This window comes from Pipistrellus hanaki (assembly GCF_964339955.1).
Source record: "Pipistrellus hanaki genome assembly, chromosome: 21".
NCBI lineage: Eukaryota > Metazoa > Chordata > Mammalia > Chiroptera > Vespertilionidae > Pipistrellus > Pipistrellus hanaki.
The window spans coordinates 3,139,519-3,165,234 of record NC_140523.1 but is presented as its reverse complement, the minus strand read 5'-3'; the positions used below and the strand labels follow the sequence as shown (position 1 = coordinate 3,165,234).

The window sequence follows — 25,716 nt, the reverse complement described above, 5'->3', positions numbered from 1 at the left end:
GAGAAGTCAATGCCAAGGCCAAGAGCGATAAGGACTACTACAAGCCTTATGCATGTGTGTAAGGCCAATCGTTTTACCAGCATCAGGCCCAAGTTCAAGTTTATGGAGGGTCAAGGCTGTAGCCATCACAGACCCTCTACGTCACAGACCCTCAAAACACTGGAATTCACTGGACGGAACAAACTGTTGTCCACTGAGGACAGAGCCTCTTAAAGAGCTGATCACTTGTTCCCTAAGTGGAAATCATAAAGGTTGGAGTGACCTGGAACCCAAGGGCTAATTTAAAATATATATATATATATATATATTTATATATTGATTTCAGAGAGGAAGGGAAAAGGATGGAGAGAGAAACATCCATGATGAGAGGGAATTATGAATCGGCCGCCTCCTGCATGGCCCTAGTGGGAATGGAGCCCAAGACACAGACATGTGCCCTTGACCGGAATTGAACTTGGGACCAAAGGGGATCCTTCAGTCCACAGGCCAAGAGAGCATTAACATAGAAAACAAGACTGTAGCCCGGACTGTAGCCCGGACGGCTCAGTGATTGAGCACCAACCTAGGAACCAGAAGGTCAAGGTTAAATTCTCCTTCAGGATGCATACCTGGGGTTGCAGGCTCACTCCCCAGGAGGGGGCGTGCAAGAACAGCCGAGTCATGATTCTCTCTCATCACTGATGTTTCTCTCTCCCTCTCACTTCCTCTCTGAAATCAATAAAAATATTTCTTTTTTTTCTTTTTTTTTTCCAGAAAGAAAAAGAAAACAGGAGAAAGAAGGACCATGATCAGGACATAGCCCATGTCATATCAGGCCCTGTCGTGACTTAGGAAATACAGAGAGAAGCATGGACGTGACAGAAACATATCAATTGGTTGCCTCCTATATGGGCCCTGACCAGGACCCGGGCTGGGGAGGAGCCTGCAACCGAGGCACGTGCCCTTGACAGGAACCAAACCCGGGGGACCTTTCGGTCTGCAGGCCGGCGCTCTATCCACTGAACCACACCGGCCAGGGCCCGTTTCCGGTTTCAAGTTTCCTTACAAGTGTCAACGGCAGCGGGGTTGACTGTGCTGCATTCTGCTTCGTGTCGGTCACAGGAAGCCCGTGCGGTGCGTGGGAATTCGGGCCCCGGAAACCAGCCCCGCGAGCCTGCGCGGGGGGGGGGGGGGGGGGGGGGGGGGTGTCCGCTCACCACAAACGCCGCGGCGCTCCTCGGCGCGGACTCCCACTCGAAGCAGCTCCTGAGGAACTGGAGCGAATTCCATGTCGCCACGGTGAGCCTGCGCACCCGGTCCACGTCTCTGGACAGGATCTGGTCAGGAGACACGGGAAGCAGAGAGGGAGGTTTGAATGCCCCACCAGGGGTCTTCAAACTACGGCCCGCGGGCCACATGCGGCCCGCAGAGGAGTCTGATCCGGCCCGCCAGGTTTTTTGGGCAGTGAGCGCAGCCGAGGTGTTACAGTAGGAATTAGTAGTTCATATAGTCCGGCCCTCCAGCTCTCTGAGGGACCGTGATCTGGCCCCCACTTTAAAAAGTTTGAGGACCCCTGCTCCACACACTCGGTGGAGATCAGGCAGCCTGGCTGTCTCTCCCCTGTATTCTGTGTTGCTGCCAAATTAAAAACCAGGGAGCCAAAACCGGTTTGGCTCGGTGGATAGAGCGTTGGCCTGTGGACTGAAGGGTCCCGGGTTCGATTCCGGTCAAGGGCATGTAGCTTGGTTGCGGGCACATCCCCAGTAGGGGGTGTGCAGGAGGCAGCTGATCGATGTTTCTCTCTCTCATCAACATTTCTAACTCTCTATCCCTCTCCCTTTCTCTCTGTAAAAAAATCAGTAAAATATTTTTTTTAAATAAATAATTTTAAAAATAAAAAAAAAATAAAAAACAGGGAGGGAAAGGCCTCGTGCTCCTTCCAAAATTCTTCTTAAAGTCCGGCCATCCGAGGAGGAAAGGAGAATGCAATGCATCTGATGGCTCCTTTCATAGAGGGGGAGCTGTTTGAATTGTGTTCATCACACAAGTGAGCTGGGGAAAAAGGACTGAAGCCAGGCATCTGGGTGTGTGTGTGGGGGTGGGGGTGTGTGTGTGTGTGTGAGAGAGAGAGAGAGAGAGAGAGAGAGAGAGACAGACAGACAGACACACAGAAAGACCAAGAATGGGAACAAGTGGCTACCTGTTTAGCTTAGAAGGAAATGGACAATTTATAGCAGGAATGTTCAAGTGTTTTAACTAATCAAGTCCAGAGGAAAAAGTCTATAGGAGCCCTAGCTGGTGTCGCTCAGTGGATAGAGCATCGGCCTGCAGACTTAAGGGCCCCAGGTTTGATTCCCACCAAGGGCACATGCCCTGGTTGTGGGCTAGATCCGCCCCCACCCAGGGGACGTGCAGGAGGCAGCCGATCCATGATTCTCTCTCATCATTGATGTTTCTCTCTCTCTCTCCCTCCCTTCCTCTCGGAAATCCATTTTTATAAAAACCTACAGGAAAGGCTAGTTCTGGCAAAGGAAGGCCGTTTTCCCATCTCCCGGCTGCTAGCCTGTGACCTTGAGTCAGTTCCTTGACCTCTCTCTGAGGCAATGCACCAATCCTGACGGTGGACAGAATTAATGCACTCGGAGTGCTTGCCACATAGCTACTAAGTGCTTTTACGTATTTGCCTCAGAAGCACATGTTTCGACTTTATGAGAACGAGGGGACACCTAGTGGTGAGAGGGAGGACCCTCACATACCCCAGGACCCCAGGATCCCAGCCCCACCCCACCCACCGCACCCCCGGGTGCCCTCACAGCCCCGGAGCCACCCCACCACGTGGGGGTCTGTTTGGCAAAGGAAACTTCTCTTCTCCCAGGGGTAGGCAGATTGCTTTGTTTGTTTGCAGAAGCAGCCGCCCCACCTACCTCACCTCGGGTTTTAACTTTCAAGTGAACAGAGCCAAGAAGTGCAATGCTGCTGCTAATAAAAATAAGAAAATAAGAAAGAGGCCGGCTCCAATTACGCTAAAGCCAACATGACAGCCCGTGTTGTTGCAGGCAGGAGCCAAACGCAGGGACGGCCCCCTCGCCAGAGGGCTCCGGCCTCTCCCCACGGGGCCCAGGGGTTCATGGGAAACAGAAGGACGATAAGACGCCCTTTCTGTGGTGCGGCTTTCTGTCACCCGCAGCTGCACAGCCACAGGAAGGGGTGGAAGTAATAAATACTCGGAAAAGGGGACACTCTGTTCTTTGTTCCACAGCCGGAGAGGGACAATAGGGACGGAGTGACATCCCGAATGCTGGACAGGACGGGGAGGGGCCTGCAGATAAGTGGAAAAGTCAGCTGGACAAAGAAGGTGTGGCCGCCCCCATGGGGCTCAGGCCCTCACCTTGGGTTGAAACGAGGACAGAAGAATTCAGGGCAACAGAGAGAGAGAGAGAGAGAGAGAGAGAGAGAGAGAGAGAGAGAGAGAGAGAGAGAGGGAGAGAGAGAGGCCATTCAGAAGGAGGTGAAGTGGCAGCAACCCGACGAATTCAGACAATACGAAGGTGGTAGGGGAGGCTGTGGCAGTCCCAGGCTACACAGCTCTAAAGATGCACTAAGCCACATGTGTCAAACACAAGGCCCGCGGGCCAAATCCAGCCCGCCAGGCCTTGCAATGTGGCCCGCACCGCGCTGTCATCACTGCACTCCGCTGTCAGTTTATGACATTGTCAGTTTATGACTGTTCAGTAAACCATTCGGCCCGCGATTTAGGCTGGATTTTAGATTTTGGCCCCTTCTCTGATTGAGTTCGACACCCCTACACTAAGCTAATTTCTTTATGAATGGAAAAGGCCAGAATCCCGCCCTGAGACGCTGAAGGACAGAGACAGACATGGCTGTGATGAAAGGAAAGAGGGCAGGACACGGAGACCTGGAGAACGCTCACGGGGGCTGGAGGCTAGGGACTCTGCTCATAGGACGACTCGGGGTTCACGGAGGGCTGACACCTTCTATCATCCAAGAGATGTGAGCTGGGTCTTTCCCTTCTTATTGGGCTGATGAAGTCCTTGTTTTGGGGGGAAAAGGGGAAAGGAGTGGAGAGGTGGGGACTGAGAATGATAGAAGAGATAGAATAGAGATAGAGATAGAGATAGAGATAGAGATAGAGATAGAGATAGAGATAGAGATAGAGGTAGAGATAGAGGTGGAGAAAGAGAAAGAGGTAGAGATAGTGGTAGAAGTAGAGATAGAGATAGAGATAGAGATAGAGATAGAGATAGAGATAGAGGTAGAGGTAGAGGTAGAGGTAGAGGTGGAGGTAAAGGTGGAGGTAGAGAAAGAGATAGAGGTAGAGATAGTGGTAGAAGTAGAGATAGAGATAGAGATAGAGATAGAGATAGAGATAGAGATAGAGATAGAGGTAGAGGTAGAGGTAGAGGTAGAGGTAGAGGTAGAGGTAGAGATATAGATAGAAGTAGAGAGAGATAGAGATAGAGATAGAGATAGAGATAGAGATAGAGATAGAGATAGAGATAGAGATAGAGATAGAGGTAGAGGTAGAGGTAGAGAGGGAAGGAAGAAAAGAAAAGGAGGAAGAGGAGAGGAAGGAGAAGGAGGAGAAAGAGGAGGGGGAAAAAGAAGAAGAGAAGAACAACAACAACAACAGGAGGAGGAGGAGAAAGAGGAGGGAGAGGGGAAGGAGGGGTGCAAGCAAATACTGACAGCCAGGACTGCAGGCCCCGGATGTTGAGTGAACCCACAAGCCAGCTCCGCACAGAGACCCACCTTTTTGGACAGCTTGCGGCTGTCTTCGACAAAGCGCTTCTCCCTGGGCGTGAAGGTCCTGATGCTGGCTTTGACCTAGGAAGACACCATTGTTAAAAAAGAAAAAAAAAAGGGGGGGGGAGCGTTTCTGTAGATTGCATTTCTGTGTTACCCCTAAGGCCTGGTGAGGAGCAGAGAAGGGTGTATGTGTGTGTGTGTGTGTGTGTGTGTGTGTGTAGTCAATAATCAGAAGCATGCGAATGGAGCTTCTGGATTATAAGACCTATTTTGCACAGAAAAAATCTCATTTCCTCTCAGTGATCTGGAAAACCAGAATTAATACCAGCTGAAACATGGAGTGTCCAGCATGGATTTGATGGTTGAATGGTTTTTTTGTTATTGTTGTTTGTTTTAAATATATTTTTGTTGATTTCAAAGAGGAAGGGAGGGGGGGAGAGAGAGAAACATCAATGATGAGAGAGAATCACTGATTGGTTGCCTCCTGCACGCCCCCTACTGGGGATGGAGCCCGCAACCCGGGCCTGTGCCTGTGACCTCTTGGTTCATAGGTGGACGATCAACCACTGAGCCACACTGGCCAGGCAATGGTTGAGCTTTAAAACACTGTTCTCTCTCTCTCTCTCTCTCTCTCTCTCTCTCTCTCTCTCTCTCTCTCTCTCTCTCTCTCTCTCTCTCTCTCTCTCTCTCTCTCTCTCTCTCTCTCTCTCTCTCCCCTCTCCCTCTCCCTCTCCCTCTCCCTCTGCCTCTCCCTTTCCCTCTCCCTCTCCCCTTCAGTCTCCCTCTGTGCAAATATCCTAAAACATTTCACACGGACCGGAATCTCTCTAGGCTGACCACCTGTCGTGTTAGGTACAGAAAAACCGGCAGGTATGGCCCAGTGAGGCCAGTGAGACTCACCGCATTATAGATGAGTTCCATCTCCAGGTAAATGACTCCTTTAAAAGCAACTTCTAAATCTTTGTTCTTCAACACGTAGCAATTCGTTTGTCCATCTCGAATCTGCCATAAGCAAGAGAAAAACACACAAATGTTTCCTGGGGCTTACACTAAACAAACCCACAGAGATGCACACACAGAGATGAAACGCCTACTAGGCAAATATTGAAATCACCTTAAATCAACTGTTCACTCTAGAGTGCTCTCCCAGCTAAAGTAACAATTACTGATAATCTACATGGAAAATTAGTGATCTGGATTATTAAGGCGTCTACATGGGCTTTTAAAAATCTAAGAGGTTCTACATGTCTATATATTTATTTTTTTAAAAATATATTTTATTGATTTTTTACAGAGAGGAAGAGAGAGGGATAGAGAGTTAAAAACATCGATGAGAGAGAATTATCCATCAGCTGCCTCTTGCACACCCCCTACTGGGGACGTGCCCGCAACCAAGCTACATGCCCTTGACCGGAATGGAACCTGGGACCTTTCAGTCCGCAGGCCGACGCTCTATCCACTGAGCCACACCGGTTTCAGCATACATGTCTATTTATTAAAACAAGATAAATCCTCTACAAAATCCCTGGCCAGGATTCCTCCAGCTGGCCAAGGTCATAGGGAAAAGGAAACGCTTAGAATCGGTCACAAATCAGAAGACTTCAGAGATAAGAACACTACATGCCAAGCATGGCAGGTACCCCGGGCTGGATCCTGGAACAGAAAAAGGACATCAGTGGAAAAGCTGGTGGCATTCCCATAAAGCAGGGGTCTTCAAACTACGGCCCACGGGCCACATGCGGCCCGCAGAGGAGTCTGATCCGGCCCGCCAGGTTTTTTGAGCAGTGAGCGCAGCCGAGGTGTTACAGTAGGAATTAGTAGTTCATATAGTCCAGCCCTCCAGCTCTCTGAGGGACCGTGATCTGGCCCCCACTTTAAAAAGTTTGAGGACCCCTGCCATAAAGGAATAAAGGCCACAGGTGAACAGAAGTGTGTGAGGTCGGGTTTTGTGGTGTTTTCGCTTTTGTTGTTGTTGTTTAGTTTTGACCAGTGCGTCACGGGCATAAAAGGTGTCCACAGGAGGGAAAATGATGAGAGAGAATCATGGATCGGCTGCCTCCTGGACGCCCCCTACTGGGGATGGAGCCCGCAACACAGGCAGGTGCCCTGACCGGGAATGGAACTGTGACCTCCTGGTTCATAGGTCGATGCTCCACCACTGAGCCACGCCAAGTCATATTTTAAATGATTATTGCTGTCACTCCAAGTGCTCGCCCACAAGGGTTCTCATAAACAGAGGTGGAAATGAGCCGAGTTCGGTCAGGGCGGCAAGCAGAGCCATTCTCTTTACAAAGGAGAGGTCACCTTCCTTCCCTAAGTCACCCCACCTCTCCAGATTGAATAGGTCTTCAACAGAAAGATGGCTTTTCCTGGCCAGTGGCGGGGAGGGAGGGGGTGCCCCATAAAGACCGGGTTTCCTTCCGAAACGGGTTCCAAACAGGATCCGGAGCTTCCTCTTGTGTCCACGGTCTCACTTAATAAATTGTGGGTGTTAAAGTTGAAAGAGATAAAATACAAAAGCAGCGTGACCCTTTGCCAAGCTGACTCGCGTCCAGGGGAGCTCTGCTCCGGGCCACAGGCATTGTACCCCGTTATCTTAAAATTTCCATCATTTCTTAAGGGTCAGGGAAGGTCAAACAGAAGAACAAGAGGTAGCAGTATAAAAAGAAATATTTTATAGTAAGAGATTTTTTTTTTTTTTTTGGTGTGTGTGCATGTTTTTTAATTTGGTAAATGATCTTTTCCTCTTTGTCAATGTCCTAGTATTGTGTCAGCAAAACACAGAATCCGCCCAGGGTCATTCAAGTAATCAGACGGTCCGTTTCCTTGTAACGCTGGGCATTTTTATTTAATACGCAGCAATTTCACAGTCGTTAAGAGGCCCGAGATAGGATGAAGGCTATTCCTGTTTGGCACTTGAATATATTTCCTTAAAATACATAAATTACACATTGAGACATTTCTTTTTTTTAAAGTTTGAAAATTAACAGAAAAAAATTAAATTCTGGACTTCCAAAAATACCAGAAATTTGGCATAGATCCCTCCTACGTTGTTATTGAGACTTGACATTCATAAACTGAATGTACTTTGCATCTTCATTTTTGTACCTACCCATAGGATTCAGACTGAAAAGTTTGTAGTAGAATATGGATCTGCCTCATCTCTATAAATGACTAGCTAGTATTCAAAATATAAATAACCCACCCTTTATGAATTTTTCTATTGATTCCACTTTTTCTGGCTGTCTGTCACAAGGGAAACCTTTGGGGTAAAGACCAAATACGCTACTCTGTATGTGGAATAGGTTTGATTTAGGAATAGATCCATATACTGAAATATTGACTATTATAATTAAACACTAAAGTAATAACCTATTATTCCATATATGGAATATATGGGATGTTTCCCATATATTCTTTAAAATATATTTTATTGATTTTATTACAGAGAGGAAGGGAGGAGAGGAAGAGAGAGTTAGAAACATTGATGGGAGAGTTAGAAACATCGATCAGCTGCATCTGCACGCCCCGCCCCCTAACAGGGGATGTGCCCGCAACCAAGGTACATGCCCTTGACCTGAATCGAACCTGGGACCCTTCAGTCCACAGGCCGCTGCTCTATCCACTGAGCCAAACTGGTCAGGTCTCCCATATATTTTTTTAAATTCAAAAGATGAAAAGAGTGGAAATACATACATTAACCTAAGACTAAACACGAGGTGTCATTCACAAGCCATTTCTGTGTACGTGTCCCTGTTTTTCCTGATTATTTCACAGCCACCTCTGAGATATATACGCTTTCTAAATTCACATTTTAAAGCCTAGGAAGCTAAAGAACCTTTTCTAGAGGTGGAACTGCTGACTCATCAGATACATCTATTTGATGGCTTTTCCCTCAGAAAAGCTTCTGTGAATCAGACCACCCATTTCCTCTCCACGCCGGGCATTTTTATTTAATACACAGCAATTTCGGAGGGATAAAAAGGCCTCAGGTTGTTTTAATATGTACTCTTTCTTATACCTAATGAGACCGAACATGTTCCCTCCCGCGTTTATTAACGGTGCCCCGAGGCAGGACTGGGAGACCAGACAGACTCAGATTCAATTCCCACGCCTGGCATTTAGCATCTGTGTGGCCAGGCGTAATTCCATCTCCTGGAGTCTCAGATGCGGCTCTACGACAGATACCCAGAATACAAATGCTCGGAGATACGTGTGTGTTAAATTTGTAATCCATTTTATCAAGGTGCCTTCTACAAGCACCTTGTTCCAAGGCATGCTCCCGCCAACAGTGTTTGAGAGTCCTTTTATTTTTTAAAATTTAAATATATTTGTATTGATTTCAGAATGGAAGGGATAGGAAGAGGGAGGGATTTAGTAACATCAGTGATGAGAGAGAATCATGGATCGGCTGCCTCCTGCATGCCCCGCTCTGGGGATTGAGCCTGCAACCCGGGCCTGTGGCTGACCGGGAATCGAACCGTGACCTCCTGGTTCCTAGGTCCACGCTCAACCACTGAGCCACACCAGCTGGGCGAGAGTTTTTTCCTACATGTAGTGATCACTCCTAGTGAAAAAAAATCATTCTATAGGTGTTAATCTGACTACTCAAATGAATTTAATAATTTAATGTACTCAAACTAAGGTGACAGCTTACCCTGTCCTAGCCTTATAAATGGTTTGCCTGTTGAATTACATTTTACAGAAGTAGTACTTGGCATTATCAAGTACACCATGTACGTATTTTCCATGTTGCTCATTTTTTAATGTTCATTAATTGCTTTTGACTGTCCTTAGTTTTATTTCCTTTTGTCGAGATGCTTAAATGGTTTTCAACCTTTGTTGTTTAATTATGAAAACATTCAAGTTAAGAATTTCCTCTGAATAATACTTTTGGCTCTTCTCCATGGTTCTGTGTGGGTGTGGGTTTTTTAAAATTTTTTTTCAAGGAGAAAACATTAATTTCCAAGTGCGACATAATGCAATCAGGTTATTTTTTTAAACTGCTTTGAATGAAATCTGAAATTAGAAGGACTGTACTTTCATTCATCATTTCACTGAAATATAACCTGGATACCTACACATACATATTTCTTGGAAAGTTTGGTGTGTTATCACAAAGTGAACAGTCCTAGATAACCTTTAGATTTCTCGTGGAATTACTAAGTCTTCTTTCCTTTCCAGAGGTAATTCTCCACAGTTTATAAGTATATTATTGCATTGTTCCTTTCTAGAGCTGTAGTTTTGGTATCTACATTAGCTACATGGGATTTCCCCCCCTCCCCACAACTGTTTTGATAGTTGTCTCACTTTTGTTATTAATTCCTATTTTCCTAGTGTTGTGATCACTATGAAGTCTCTATCTTTTTTTTTAATCTATTGAGGCATCTGAGAGCCACAACATGATCAATTCATGAACATGTTAAATGGCAATGTGCACAGAGTATTTTATATATTTACATGCATGTATGCAGACACATGCATTAATTAAATTCACTGTTTAGTCTCTAAAGTTGGAGAACAATCCCTGTGGTACTCCCAAAATGCGTCTGAGAACTTGCTAGAAAAAAAAAAAAGAGAGACTGCAGCCTGGCTGGCATGGCTCAGTGGTAGAGCACCAAGCTATGAACCAGGAGGTCACGATTCGATTCCAGATCAGGGCACATGCCCAGGTTGCCGGCTTGATCCCCAGTAAGGGGCGTACAGGAGGCAGCCGATCCATGATTCTTTCTCATCATTGATGTTTCTCTCTCTCTCTTTGCCTATCCCTTCCTCTCTGTAATCAATAAAATATATAGTTTCCAGGGCCAATCAGGAAATTTGCCTTATTGTTGTCTTCCTTTATGTATTTCAATGACGTCTTGAACCGAAATTAGGCAAAGAGGTGAACTGAACATTTGTGTTAAAAAAATCACCACGTTAGCCCTGCCTTGAGACTCCTTTTAGTATTTTTCTAAATCTGGTTTTCCATATACAAATATTAGCACCAAGTAAAAGATCAACATTGTTTATTTTAATGGCCCAGATTTCAGCATTCCCCACACAACAAAATGATGGCGTAAACGTGTCCATTAGAATGAGCAAATCTCATCCCAGGTGCAATTCGGGCAAATACTCGATTGGAAATGCAAATGGAGACTGGCGTGGACGTTTATTGGGTAGGAGCAATTACGGGAAATTTGTCCCATAAAACTAATTAAGTGAAGCTGTTGCTGGTGCAGCAAGCGGGCGACTGTGCACGTGGCTTCGCAGAGAGAGCCGAGGGCTGCGCGAGGCGAGCGTCTGATTGCAGATGCGCATGTTGGCGTGGATTGCACCGAGAATGAGAATTTGTTTCGAAATGTAGGGCCTCATCACGCCGCCGCCGCAGACATTAGGAAATAATAATAAAGAGAAGCTCTTCTTACTTTAAGGAAACCCGATTTTCCTAGCCTTCCTAGGTTGGCCCATGAGATAATTCTGAGAGGGTAAACATATTCTATATAACAAAGAGCTAATATGCTAATTAGACCGAACAGCCGAACGACCTTCTGGACGTCCTTCGGGGTGACCTTCCGGAGGAAGCTGGGGCTGGGAGGGCCGGGCCAGGGCTGAGCCCACTGCACGAATTTCATGCACGGGGCCTTGAGTGTTTAAATGAAAAAGAATGACCTAGATAAATGAGAAAAAATCCAGCCAGATTTTCTGGATTAGAATTAGGATTGATTAGTTAAGGATAGAAATGTTAAATAAATCTACTGAAACAGATATTAGGAGATGGAGTCTAGTTTAGAAATATTTTAAAACTCTCCAATGTGCACACTATTTTCCAACACATATTTACTATGTTATCGATCGGAAGATTTAAGGAATAACATGTTTCCTGTTAGAAATATTTAGCCTTTTGGCCTATTTTTAATCACATTTTTATCTACAGGTTAGGTGGACAACCAGTTCACCTTGGAGAGCGTGTGCTGCAGGAAGGGCCCCCATAGATCCTCAAAGAAGCTGATCACTTTCCCAATTTATTGGTCAAAGAATTCGGAAATCAATCAATGGATAGAAACAGCCCCATCTTGCCCAAGGTCACGGTTTCGAGTCCTGGTCCGGGCATATAACTGAGCGTGGGCTTCGTCCCCAGTAGGGGGCGTGCAGGAGGAAGCCGATCATTGATTCTCTTTTTATTGATGTCTCTATTTCTCTCTCTCCCACTCCCTTCCTCTCTGAAATCAATAAAACCATATTTAAGAAGAAAAAAAAAAGGCTGGTGAAAACGGTTTGGTTGATTCAATCATATTTGATTGACACAGAGATGCCCCAAGCGGTTTGACTCAGTGGATAGAGCGTCGGACTGGGGACTGAAGGGTCCCAGGTTCGATTCCGGTCAAGGGCACGTACTTTGGTTGCAGGCACATCCCCGGTAGGGGGTGTGCAGGAGGCAGCTGATCAATATTTCTCATCCATGTTTCTAACTCTCTATCACTCTCCCTTCCTCTCTGTAAAAAAAATCAATAAAAGATATTTTTTTAAAAAGAAAATTATGTTCCTTTCGATTTAGACCTGAAACTACTGGAATAAAACAGATGTCTCCACTTAGAGTTATAAAGTATTCTCTAGACCCAGTTAGAGAAACAGAAAGTTGACAACTACACAACTACACAACTACTACAAACTGTATTAACAAAGATAACTTACAGACAGCAAGGGAATGGAGACTTTTCCAAGAAAATCCGGGGGTTTGTCTCCATCTTCATCAAACACGGTCACTTCCAAAGCATCATGGACATCCTTAACGGGGCTGCAACAAGAAACACACCGCGGGTCATACATACACACACACACACACACACACACACACACACGTGGAGTCGGTTCCGTGAAGATCGGAAAACACGGTTCCACTAATTAAGTCTGCAGGTCCTTAGAGTATACAACTACCATTTAATTAAACTCCAAAAATTAAATCAAACTGGCTCTATTCCCAAGCCTTCCATCAGAGGAGATTCAGTCATCCATAGGAGAAAAAGCCAACTTCCTTACTGGGAGACATTTTCCATGTCTCCGTGCAGGCCAGGGTGGGACCGTTAAAGAAACAGGACGAAGAGGGAAGAATGGGAGACAGAAGGAGGAGGGTAAAAGGATGGTGATTTCGAAGGAGCTTCCCAGCTTGTGTGGCTCAGTGGATACAGAGCGTTGGCCTGCGAACTGAGGGTCCTGGGTTCAATTCCGGTCAGGGCCCATGCTGAGGTTGCAGGCTCCATCCCCATTGTGGGGCGTGCAGGAGGAGGCAGCCGATCTATGATTCTCTCATCCCATTGATGTTTCTCTCTCTCTCTCTCTCTCTCTCTCTCTCTCTCTCTCTCTCTGTCTGTCTCTCTCTCTCTCTCTCTCTCTCTCTCCCTTCCTCTCTGAAATCAATAATTTGTTTCTTTTTAAAGATGCCCCTTGCTGAAACCGGTGTGGCTCAGTGGATAGAACGTCGGCCTGCGGACTGAAAGGACCCTGGTTCGATTCCGGTCAAGGGCATGTACCTTGGGTAGTGGGCACATCCCCGGTAGGGGGTGTGCAGGAGGCAGCTGATCGATGTTTCTCTCTCATTGATGTTTTTAGCTCTCTATCCCTCTCTCTTCCTCTCTGTAAAATATCAATGAAATAAAAATTAAAAAAAAAAGAGAGAGAGATACCCCTGGGTAGTCCAGAGGCTGAAGGACTTACAAGGTGAATACTTTGTTCCACTCGGGGTTGAGGGTTTTGTAGATGGTGTGCGTCTGAAGCCGGTCATTGCCCAACTCCAATAAGCAGAAAGGGTCGCTCTTCCCTGGAGGGAAAACACGGGCATTGGTCAGAGACACAGGGACCTCAGACGTGACAGAGACCAGTGAACTGAGGCCCCGTGCTTCCCTCGCGATGCAACTGTGCTGGCTCAGAGAGGAGAGAGAGCCCTTCCCCCACCCCCCACCCCCCCCACCCCTGCAAGCCACATGGGAGCCGCGAGTCCTGCAAATGCTGAAACCGTGACATCATGAACAGGCTGGGACCGACACACAACCCAGAGGCAGCCGTGTGTGCCCGAGGCCACACAGGTATCATAGGAGCAGGTGTTCAACGGACACGTGAGAGAGTCCACTTTGGTGGTGTTGTTTTCGTGTTTTTTTTATTGACTTCAGCGAAGCAGGGAGAAGGAGAGAGTGAGAGTGAGAGAGAAACATCGATGATGAGAATCATGGAGCGGCTGCCTCCTATAAGCCCTATAACTGGGGATCGAGCTTGCCACCCGGGCATGTGCCCTTGACCGGGAATCGAATCCACGATCCTAATGTGGGGTGTGCAGGAAGCAGATGGTCCATGATTCCCTCTCATCATTGATGTTTCTCTCTCTCCCTCTCCTCTCTCTGAAATCAATAAAAATATTTATTTTTTTTAAAAGGCCCTAACCAATTTGGCTCAGTGGATAGAGCATCGGCCTGCGGACTGAAAGGTTCCAGGTTCCATTCTGGTCATGGGCATGTACCTTGGTTGCGGGCACATCGCCAGTAGGGGGTGTGCAGGAGGCAGTTGATCAATGATTCTCTCTCATCGATGTCTCTAACTCTCTGTCCCTCTCTCTTCCTCTCTGTAAAAAAATCAATAAAGTATATATATATATTTTTAAAGTTAATAACAATCTACCTACTTATAGAATTTAAGTTTTAAACATTTGGCTCTCAAAAGAAATGTCAATAGTTTGTACTGTGGATATTTGGCTCTGTGGACTAATGAGTTTGCTGACCACTGGCCCCACTGGAACAACTGAAAGCATTTCCCCAAACCTGAAAATCTACGTGTGATTGCCCCCTGCTGGGCAAACAGCTGAACAGCTGAAGGCAATTCCCCCAACCTGACAATGTCTAAGGTACACCAAACTTTACCTTTTGTTGTGTATATCTGCTTTGCTCTAGGGCAATTTGTGTTAATACAGACCCCTGGGTCCGGAGATTGGGGAGCACGTGGTTACTATAGCTAAGTCTCCTCTGGCTCCCTGTGTATTCCAAATTTATATTTCTAGTCTCTTTATTATTAATTATTATTAATGCCGAAGCCGGTTTGGCTCAGTGGTAGAGCGTCGGTCTGCGGACTGAAAGGTCCCAGGTTCGATTCCGGTCGAGGGCATGTACCTTGGTTGCGGGCATATCCCCAGTAGGGGGTGTGCAAGAGGCAGCTGATCGATGACTCTCTCTCATTGATGTTTCTAACTCTCTATCTCTCTCCCTTCCTCTTTATACAAAAATCAACAAAATATATTTTTTTAAAAAATTATTATTAATCTCCAGATTCCTGAACCCGCTGGATGCTGAGAAACACCCCGGGCAGGTCCGGAGCAGACACAGACACGCTCGGGGTCCGAGCTTTTCCTCTGTGCTCCCCGTGTTCCCCGATGACCTCTGCTTCAGCCAGGCCATGTCACCTTGACAGGGTCTCTCCCCCGCCCCTGCTCCCCTACCCCTCCCACTAAGCAGTTTCACGGTGTTTTAGCACCTTGCTCCAAATCGCCTCTGCTCTGTCCGACACCACTTTACAATCCATTTACATTCCTCGAACGGCAAGCGGAGGGTTCTCATTTAAATAATTCTACCTTTATAGGAGTTCCAGGAGTGGGATGGCGCGTAATGAATGCGTTTTAGAGGTCGTATCATTCATCGGACCCATATTTATTAAGCATGCCCTGGACGCCTGGCGCCAGACCAGGCCCTGGTGTACACAGACCACCAGGTCGTTACCTTTATGGGACCCTCATAATAGCTCTGTTTGTGTGTGTGTGTGTGTGTGTGTGTGTGTGTGTGTGTGTTTTAGCAAATGTCACCTTTTCCATGAAAACTGCCCTCCTGTTCCCGGCCAGTGGACCGAGTGCCCCCACCTTTGACCTCTGGCTGTGTACTCTCCCTGTCTCTCTCACATCCCGCATCTGTGCCTCTGTCCTGTGGTGAGTCCTGTATTTCACAGAAGCAGCCTGATGCAGGCACACACAACGTATGCATGCGAGGGCCAGTGACAGAGGACAGAGGGGACACTGCTGGGGACAGGTGTCGGCTAGAGGGAGTCTTGCTTTTCCCATTGAGCACAAAACCATGCTTTATGCCAGTTCTCATTGCACCCTCCAAGAGGTAAGGAATGTTGGTGCAAGACTAGCAAACTCAAGTTCATGGAAATCTAATTTGTTTGATGAAAGTCTACAAGGAATTCATAGTGGAGGTGAATTGTAAGCAAGGTTTGTGAGGGGACTGATTGGTTTAGGAGAAACAGGTGGGTCTTTCTTAGTGAGACAGGGACAGATCAGAGCCTTAAAATGATTAATGGGAGAGCCTGGCCGGTGTGGCTCAGTGGTTGAGCATCAACTTAGGAACTAGGACCGTGCTCGGCAAACTGTGGCTCTCGAGACACATGCAGCTCCTTGGCCCCTTGAGTGTGGCTCTTCCACAGAATACCACGGCCTGGGCGAGTCGATTTTGAAGAAGTGGCATTAGAAGAAGTTTAAGTTTTAAAAATGTGGCTCTCCAAAGAAATGTACTGTTGATATTTGGCTCTGTTGACTAATGAGTTTGCCAACCACTGAACTAATAATGTGTGTATTAGAGGCCCGGTGCATGAATTCGTGCATGGGTGGGGTCCAGCCAGCCTGGCCAGGGGGAGGGGACATGGGCGGTTGGCCGGCTGGCCTGCTGGTTGAAATCCTGGATTCCTGGTTAGTTGACTCAGTGGATAGAGCATCGGCCTGTAGACCGAAAGGTCCTGGGTTCGATTCTGGTCAAGGGCATGTACGTTGGTTGCAGGCACATCCCCAGAGTCGGGGGGGGGAGGGGGGGGGGGTGTGCAGGAGACAGCTGATCGGTGTTTCTAGCTCTCTATCCCTTTCCCTTCCTCTTTGTAAAAAAAAAAAATCAATATAATATATATTAAAAATAAATAAATGAAGACGGCCCCTACCTGAGAAGTCAGCAGCTAAGAGGTCCACGGCCTTTAAAACCTTCACTTGTAGAATCCCGATGTCCTTCATGTCTCTCAGGGAGTTCTGCAGGCCCTGAGGAAAACACACACACACACACACACACGTGTGGGTCACGGATGCAAACCGCTCTCCGACGACCCCCTCGTGCCACGGGACAAGCTCCCTCGCTGGACCTCGGCCCCTGTCTCCTGCCAACGCTCGAAAACCTCGCCCGGTGCACCATCCCCGTCCACGGGACACTCAGGCACCCACAGCAGCCAGATTCCCGGCGGCTGAGAGTTAATTAACGCCAGCTCCGAAATGCACGCATCACACACACACACACACACACACACACACGCAATCGGCTTTTAACGCGGCCCCGTGGTGACGGCGCAGGCTCCCTGCGGGGAAGATGTGTGCGGAGCGGCATCCATCCTCCTCCTCTCCGTCTCTCGCTGGAATTAAACTTCTCGATCACCCGGGAAGGCGCCATCACTCTGGCCTCGTTTGTGCGGACTGTGGGGATGCCAGAGGATGACGCGTGGACCCTCCGTGGATGCTCATTCCCGGGGGGAGGAGGGGAGGGATGGAGCTGGGGAGGGGATTCTCTGGTCCTCCCGCCAGCTCATTCATTCCATGGGAGACGGAGCATCGGGCATCAGGTTTGCATTCACATTTATGCTAATTTTTTGTTTGCTGAGACTTTGATACAGGGTAAGGCAGAAGTAGGTTTATAGTTGTGAGGATGCAAAACAGTTTATTCTTTTTTTTTTTAAAGCTATTTTACTGATTTTTTGCAGAGAGTCAGGGAGAGAAAGTCAGAAACATGCTTGTTTCTCACTGCTATTCCTTTCCCTTCTCTGTAAAAAAAAAAAAAAATCAATAAAATGTATCTTTAAAAAAAAAAAAAGCTTCATAGTAATTAGGATTTGCTTAACCTAACATGTACTGTTGCTAAGAACTTTCTAAAGCTGTTTCTGATCTGCATTTTCCATCTTAAAAGTAACCCCAAAAAATTGGGTTTAAGCTTAAATAAAAACTTTATTAAATAAAAATACTTTTCAACTTTGAAGACTGTCTTTTCTGATGCCCTAAAAAAACAAATCCAGTGCAGCCCAGCCAGTGTGGCTCAGTGGTTGAGCCTCGGCCTGCAGACTGAAGGGTCCAAGGTTCGATTCCAGCCAAGGGCACAGGCCGGGATTGCGGGCTTGATCCCCGGTAGGGGGCGTGCAGGAGGCAGCCCATCCGTGACTCTCTCTCATCACGGACGCTTCTCTCTCTCTCTCTCTCCCATCTTCTCGGAAATCGATAAGGACGTTTTATTAAAGTGGGGGTGGGGCCGGGGTCACGAGGTAAGTGAAGCACTCACGTAGCGCTGGGCGATCTGCTTCCTTTCTCCGGGGTCCGCCAAGGGGCACACGCACAGGTCGGACACGGAGACCCCCGCGCAGGGGGTGAGCGTGATCAGCAGCAGGAGGGCGCCCAGGCAGCTATCCAGGGGCAGCTCCAGGCAGTTGGCCTGCTTGAGCGGGAGCGAGGCGATGTCCACTTTACACCTGCAAGAGCGGGAGGCGGAGAGGGGCGAGTGAGCGCCGAACTCGGGCCACCCCGGCGCCTCCACAGAACCCCGGTTTGCTCAGGACCCCAACCACATTCTGTGGGACCTGGGTTTCTCGGGCAGGGAAGGGCGAGAGGGCTCGTCTGGCTTAGAATGCTCACTCCTAGCCCAGCACACTCTAAAACGAAGGAGAGGAGCCCGGCCAGTGCGGCTCAGTGGTTGAACATCGACCCATGAACCAGGAGGTCACGGTTCGATTCTCGGTCAGGGCACATGACCGGGTTGCAGGCTCCATCCCCAGTAGGGGGCGTGCAAGAGGCAGTCAGCCGATCCATGATTCTCTTTCATCCTTGATATTTCTATCTATCTGTCTTTCCCTCTCCCTTCCTCTCTGAAATCAATAAAATGTATATTTTTTTAAAAATAAATAAAATACAATGGAGGAGGAAAGGTCAGGAATGGAATGGCAAATGGAAAAGAGGCGTCAGATCCTTGCCCAATAAGGTCTGCAGAAAGACAAGGAGGTCAAGAATTAGGGAGAGCCCGGCCTGTGTGGCTCAGTGGTTGAGCATCGACCTATGAACCAGGAGGTCACGGTTCCGTTCCCGGGCAGGGCACATGCCCAGGTTGCAGGCTGGATCCCCAGTAGGGGGCGTGCAAAATGCAGCCGATCCATGATTCTCTCTCATCATTGGTGCCTCTCTCTCTCTCTCTCTCCCTCTCCTTTCCTCTCTGAAATCAATAAAAATATATTTTTTTAAAAAATTAGGGAGAAAAGGTTTTTGCAAGTTTTAAGTATGATGGCTCTATGCAGCTTTTCTGCTCCGTGGTGTCTTTCTCCAGCAAAGAGAAATAAAGGGTTTCGAAAACAACTCAGAAAAGACAAGAGACATGCAAGCGGGTTCATGAAAACTCCATCCATCTCCTCCCGGATGAATGCCGTGGGGCGTGCGTGTTTTTATTCACACCCACGTGGCGAGGGGCCCTCCTGACGGGCGCGCTGCACGGGACTTTCCCCCGGGGGTTTCTCTCTGGGCAAACGGAGCGTGAAGAGCCGCGGATGGATCCCACTCGAGCAGCGGCTCGGGGAGGCGGTCCCATCTGCTACAAACGGCATGTCTTCCGCCTCTTCACAGCCCGTGTTCTGGGCTGTTGAAAGCCTCAAGCACGTTGAGATGCGGAAGCAAACACCACCAAGGGGGGCGCTGAGTGCTCTGAGCTTATTTGCTTTAACGCTGAAAACTCTGGGGCCGCCTGGACCACACCTGCTTTGTTTATGCTTAGAAGGGTTGGAGGGGCGGGGGGGGGGGGGGGGGGGGGCGGGGAGCGGAGGTAGGAAGGAGGCAAGCAGAGAAGCAGAGAGGGAAGGAGGGAGGGAGGGAGGGAGTGTCTGTTTTGGACAGTCATTCAGAATGTGCTGCACACTGACTGGCTCTTGGGCCAAAGTGAGACCTTAGCAGATCTTAGAATAGGCAATAGCATCTCTAGGCCTGGCCAGTGTGGCTCACTGGTTGGGTGAGGACCCATGAATCAGGAGGTCATGGTTCAATTCCAAGTCAGGGCACCTGCCTGGGTTGAGGACTCGATTCTCCAGTAGGGGCCATGCAGGAGGCAGCCGATCAATGATTCTCTCAACAGTGGTGTTTCTCCCTCTCTCCCTCTCCCTTCCTCTTTGAAATCAATTACAAATACACACACACACACACACACACACACACATACACAGAGTGGCCAGATTATTATGATCTCTGAATGCATAATAATCTGGCCACTCACGTGTGTGTGCGTGTGTGTGTGTGTGTGTGTGTGTGTGTGTATTAGAGGCCCGGTGCATGAATTCATGCATGGGTGGGGTCCAGCCAGCCTGGCCAGGGGGAGGGGACATAGGCGGTTGGCCGGCCAGCCTGCTGGTTGAAATCCTGGTTGAGGGGACAACTTGTATATTAGCCTTTTATGCTATAGGAGTGGCCAGGTTATGATGCATTCAGAGATCATCATCATCTGGCCCCGAGGTGTATATAGACAGCAATATAGGCCCCTCCCATATTGAAAAGCCCACGGTTTAATTCATCCAAAGAAAACAAGGCTGAATTACTTATTTTCCTCAACAGCAGGCATATATTAAGCCCGCAGCCCGTTAATGTGCTGATACGGCATTGTGTCTGACCTCCCGTGCATGCCTTTCCCCATTAATCCCGCCGCATTTTATTGTCTTAATTCCACACGTAATTTCACTGTATCCGTCAGCCCAACCTGCTCCGGTGTCCCTTGCGCCATGATAGCTTTTAACCTCTCGCTCATTACCATAATTCTATGCTTTCTATTTCAGGCTGGTCAGCTCTTAACGTAAATGCAAGGGGCAGGACAGAGTGCTGTGGTTTTCGAAGCTGTAAATCTCAGAGGCTGAGGAAGGGGGCGGTGAACAGGAAGAAGACGGGGAGTGTATGAGCATGGCCGTAAAAGCAGGTCGAGGACATGGATGCCATTTGATCCCTCCCTGATTCTCCGCTGACAAACTGGTGGGATGTCAGAGCCTCTTTCAAGTCACGCGTGGGACTCAGAGGCAGCCCGGGCTCCAGCATCTTCCTTCTTAAGTTGCCCAAGCGAAAGTAAGTCTAGGAGATTCCATAACGAGTTCATCTCTACAGTCGCCTTGAAATGTAAAATGCACGTTAAGGAAAAGGATTATTTTGAACAACTGGTACCGGTTTAAAATGGGAGAGTGTACAATCTATGTTCTTGCCGTTTTGTTTAAAAGTCGGAGGTGAGCCCGGCCGGTGTTACTCAGTGGTTGAGCGTCAACCTATGAACCAGGTCACGGTTCCATTTCCGGTCAAGGGCATAGGTCAAGATCAAGAGCATATACCTGGTTGCAAGTTCCATCCCTGCCCCATGGTTGAGGTGCGTGCAAGAGGCAACCAATAGATGTGTCTTTTTTTCACATAGATGCTTTCCTCTTTCTCCTCCTCCCCTCCCCTTTCACTCTCTCTAAAAATCAATAAGAAAACATACCCTCAGGCGAGGATTTTTGCAAAATATATATATTTTTATGATTTCAGAGAAGAAGGGAGACAGGGAGAGAAATATAGAAACATCAGTGATGAGAGAGAATTACTGATCGGCTGCCTCCTGCCTGCCTCCCTCTGGGGATCGAGCCCACAACCCAGACATGTGCCCTTGACTGGAATCGAACCTGGGACACTCCAGTCCGCAGGCTGATGCTCTATCCAATGAGCCAAACCAACTAGGGCAGTTAAGGACTTTTATAAAAAAAAACAACAAACAAACAAACAAAAAAAAACAAAACAAAAAAAAACAAAGAGGACTCAGGAGACAGTTATGACTGACTCTCACTGTCAAAGATACTTGATACAAAAAAAGGTATTTCTCTGCATCTGGGAGATCAGATCACTGAGCACTGGAATTACAACAAAGTAAAGTGGAAACAAATATGTGAAAAATCTTACCTAATAATAGAAAAACATGTAAAATTGACCGTAACTCCGCTATGCCCACAGCCAATTGGGAGTGAGCATGCAAATTAACACGACAAAGATGGTGGGTTCATTTGCATATGCAGGTGCTGAGTGGCCAGGCGGGGGGGGGGGGGGGGGTGCCTGCTATAAAGGGAGGGAGCATAGGGAGCTACAGGAGCAGTGCTCTGGCCGGGAGGAAAGACTTGAAGCCAGGGGACAGAAGGCCTATTCTTGCACAAATCTTGGTGCAACGGGCCTCTAGTGTAAAATAAAGAACTGTAAGGAGCGTGTCTGTGGTAGGCACCGGCTAGCACCATCTCCCCGTTAACTCTGAGGCTCACGCTGTATCTCAGGGTCCGCCTCGCCCACCCTGGAAGTTCGCTGCAGCTAATGCTGTGTAACCAGCTCCCGAGAGAGACACTTCTGTGGTCTCTTTTACTGCGGGAGAGGAAAGAGGAAAGAGATACCAAAAAAAAAAAAAAAAAAATCCTTCAAAATCCATAAAAAGAAAGGACAGAGTGGCCACGAACTAGGACAGGCACACAAACAAGAAACAGCTGAGGTCGTAAATACACACCCGGATGACAACACGTGGAGGGACAGGGCCGTTGGAAGCCAGTGTCTGTGTGTGAACACACCTCGCACACGCGGAGAAGCATTTCCTGTGACGTGGGGCAGCCGTGACAGCACAATGGCACGGGGCGATAGGGCGTGACTCTTTGTACTGACACAACAGGTCGGCCATGCGTCACGGCAGGGCCACGTTCCCACCACCCGGAGGACACGGCGGGACACGGAGTGCTCTGTGTCGGCACACGGATGTAACGTGTCCTTGCTCCTGGGCTAGCACAGCGTGTCTGATCCCCCCTCCGTATGTAGATGGGTGTTGGCGGGGCACAGTATGTCACAGCGGTCCTCAGGGTCAAGGGTAAGGAGAAGTGTCTGAGGGGTCAGTTACCCCAAGGAGGAGGTGAAGGAGGGGAGAAGGGACCGGGCTAGAAATCTGATGATCAACAATATCTCTGAAGTGCCAGACCACACCCCCTGAGAGTCTGGCAGGAACTACTTTCTTCCGTTTTGATCAAAACTAAATGGCATTGCCCGGCCGGCCTGGCTCGGTATTTGAGTATTGACCTAGGAACCAGGAGGTCACGGTTGGTTTGATTTTCTGGTCAAGGGCACATGCCCCAGTAGGGGGCATGAAGGAGGCAGCCAATCACTGATTCTTTATCATCACCAATATTTCTCTCTCTCTCTCCCTCTCTCTCTTCTTCTCTGAAATCAAAATGGACTTTAAGTAAATAAAGGCGTAGGACTGCATAAAATAAACACTGCCTTGTTGAATTCAGAACGTATAGAGAATGTCATATATATGACAACTAGAGGCCCAGTGCACAGCATTTGTGCACAGGTAGGGTCCTGAGGCCTGCCTGGTGATCAGGGCTGATCAGGGGCCAACTGGGGCCTCCCTTCGCTCTGCACCGTCCCCTGGTGGTCAAGGCATGTCACAGCGAGAAATCTGTCTCCAGGTTGAACTCCCACAGTGACAATGTGCATAGTAGGCTTTTTATAGCGAGAGACGGGGCAAAGGACGGGAAAGAAATGGAGCTAGATTGACGTTTCTAATCTCTCTTTCTCTCTCTTTCTTCCTCTCTGAAATCAATACCAAAAATAATTTTTTTTAAATAAATACTAAATGCCATCGACCCATAAACAAATAAAAACTGCGCCCTGGGGAAGTTCCAGCTTCCTTCTGGCCCCCTGGGGTGGGCAGGCAAGCTCTACAGACAAAGACCGGCCTCGCGCAGAAAGTGCCACGCGCGCCCCCACCACCGAGAACGCAGAGCGGACTCACGTGCCCAGTCGCTCCTCGTGCTTTTTGCCGTCCTTTCCCCAGACCTCGATGTCCAAGATGCCCATCCTGTCAGAGAAGTAGTGAAAGTCAAACTCTTCCCGCCACTGCGGATGTGCACTCTTACACAGTGTCTAGAAAACATGCGGTGACAACGTTTATTGTCTTCGGACTGCCAATGCATCGCGACACATTTCAATTCATTGCTCTACACAGCCGGGGCGGGCGCTCGGGGCGACGAGCCTGCCTGCCTGTCCCTTCCGAGGCTCAACGTTTCCCCTTAAAGGGCGAATTGGCGGAAACATCACCACTCATTTAGCCGACCCCCCCCCCCCCCCCAGATTCAACAGTGGATCCCGCCAAGTTAGGAAGCACAGGGACACCACAAGAAAACCGTAACTTGTATATGTATTCTAGAGGCCCAGTGCATGGATTTGTGCACTGGTGGGGACCTTTGGCCTGGTCTGATAGGGAATTGGGCCAAAACCGGCTCTCCGACATCCCCGTGAGGGGTCTCGGATTGAGAGAGGGCTGTTCTTGGATGATAAACCCTGGAATTGAGCTCCCTCCTCTCTGGTTCCTGGCACGTCACCAGAGAACCGCAGCTGCCAAGTCACCATGGCTCGGCAGCTCCTGCACTGAGCGTCTGCCCCCTGGCGGTCAATAGGCATCATAGCTACCGGTTGGATGGTCATTTGGGCTTTTATATATATAGATTTATACATATATATATGATATATCTCAATGGGTGTTTTACACTGTCCAGTCTTAACAAAACTATATTCATTGGTTCATGAAATCATTTTATTGGCACATGCATTCAGCACTGGCTTAAGAAGTATATAAATGAACAGTCTGGGATCCTGGAATCTGTCAGCTGCATTGCACATAAACCCATGAGTTCAGTACGCTGCTGCCTATTTTTTTTTAAATCCCAGTTTGCTGAGTCCTGTCCCTAGAGGGCAGATGCTATGGCTGGAGAAATTGAATTTGTGGCTAAAAAAAATGAGCAGGAATGCTGGCCCTTGAGTACCAGCCTCAATGAAGGGCACAGCATCCACTATTAAGTCTTTGTGCCAACATGGGCAGACCCGTACCAGCACAGCCCTGGCCTGTAGCCAGCATCACGTAACATCATTTAAGCTGTGGGTTGCATTAGACGGGCTATGCCAGGTCACAGAATGTAGCAACCACGAAGGAAAAAACAAAATATTAGACCACAAATTAAATGCAATATCCCCCAGGAGGGGGTCCCAGAGCAGATATTGGACTAATTCTCCACTTCACCTCAGTTTCAAAGGGCTAAGTGTGCCCCGTGATGAATAATTTTCCTATAAATCCTCTGCCCGGTCCCGGCTGGCTACAGAAATCTCAGCCAGGGATGTGGTTACCCTGGATACAGTCTCTGGTCGGTACAACCTCAGACTACCTGGCCAATATCACCTGCATAATTCTGCCCTAAGTCACCCTCAATTTTTCCCATATTTTTTATAAACTGATTCGTCAACATGAGCTTCCATTCTCGAATCCAGTGGTGGGCAAACTCCTTAGTCCACAGAGCCAAATATCGACAGGACGATTGAAATTTCTTCTGAGAGCCAAATGTTTTAGACTTAAACTTCTCCTAACGCCACTTCGTCAACATAGACTCGTCCAGGCCGTGGTATTTTGTGGAAGAGCCACACTCAAGGGGCCAAAGAGCCGCATGTGGCTGGAGAGCCGCAGTTTGCCGACCGCTGTGAGTCTAGTCCGTGTCCTGGTGGGAATGACGCTTTGCATTTGATTCTGCACTGAAATTGGTTCAGCAGAGACAAAGTCTCAGCTCCCTAGAGCAGGGGTCCTCAAACTTTTTAAAGTGGGGGCCAGATCACGGTCCCTCAGAGAGCTGGAGGGCCAGACTATATGAACTACTAATTCCTACTGTAACACCTCGGCTGCGCTCACTGCCCAAAAAACCTGGCGGGCCGGATCAGACTCCTCTGCGGGCCGCATGTGGCCCGCGGGCCGTAGTTTGAAGACCCCTGCCCTAGAGCATCTGCCAACTTGTCTGCATCTTGTTATGCCTTCCACTCGGGAAAGGCCGATGTGCAAATATCCTGTTTTTGAAAACCTTCCCCTGATGTTTTTTTAATTATGTGGC

At 48.2% G+C, this 25,716-nt stretch overlaps 1 protein-coding gene across 2 annotated transcripts in view; it reads right to left on the bottom strand.

Annotated features, from left to right (window-relative positions):
* The window catches only part of MCTP2 (multiple C2 and transmembrane domain containing 2), a 108,425-nt gene that overhangs the window by 34,434 nt on the left and 48,275 nt on the right, over window positions 1-25,716 (bottom strand). Inside the window, exons 10-17 of one of the 2 annotated variants that reach the window (XM_084869096.1) lie at window positions 23,580-23,710; window positions 18,060-18,246; window positions 16,687-16,780; window positions 13,441-13,543; window positions 12,421-12,523; window positions 5,647-5,748; window positions 4,750-4,824; window positions 1,197-1,316 (exon numbers count right to left, since the gene is read on the bottom strand). In XM_084869096.1, the coding sequence (XP_084725222.1) occupies window positions 1,197-1,316; window positions 4,750-4,824; window positions 5,647-5,748; window positions 12,421-12,523; window positions 13,441-13,543; window positions 16,687-16,780; window positions 18,060-18,246; window positions 23,580-23,710 (915 nt within the window). The remainder of the gene's footprint in view (window positions 1-1,196; window positions 1,317-4,749; window positions 4,825-5,646; window positions 5,749-12,420; window positions 12,524-13,440; window positions 13,544-16,686; window positions 16,781-18,059; window positions 18,247-23,579; window positions 23,711-25,716) is intronic. The other variant, XM_084869097.1, reaches the window with a different exon arrangement.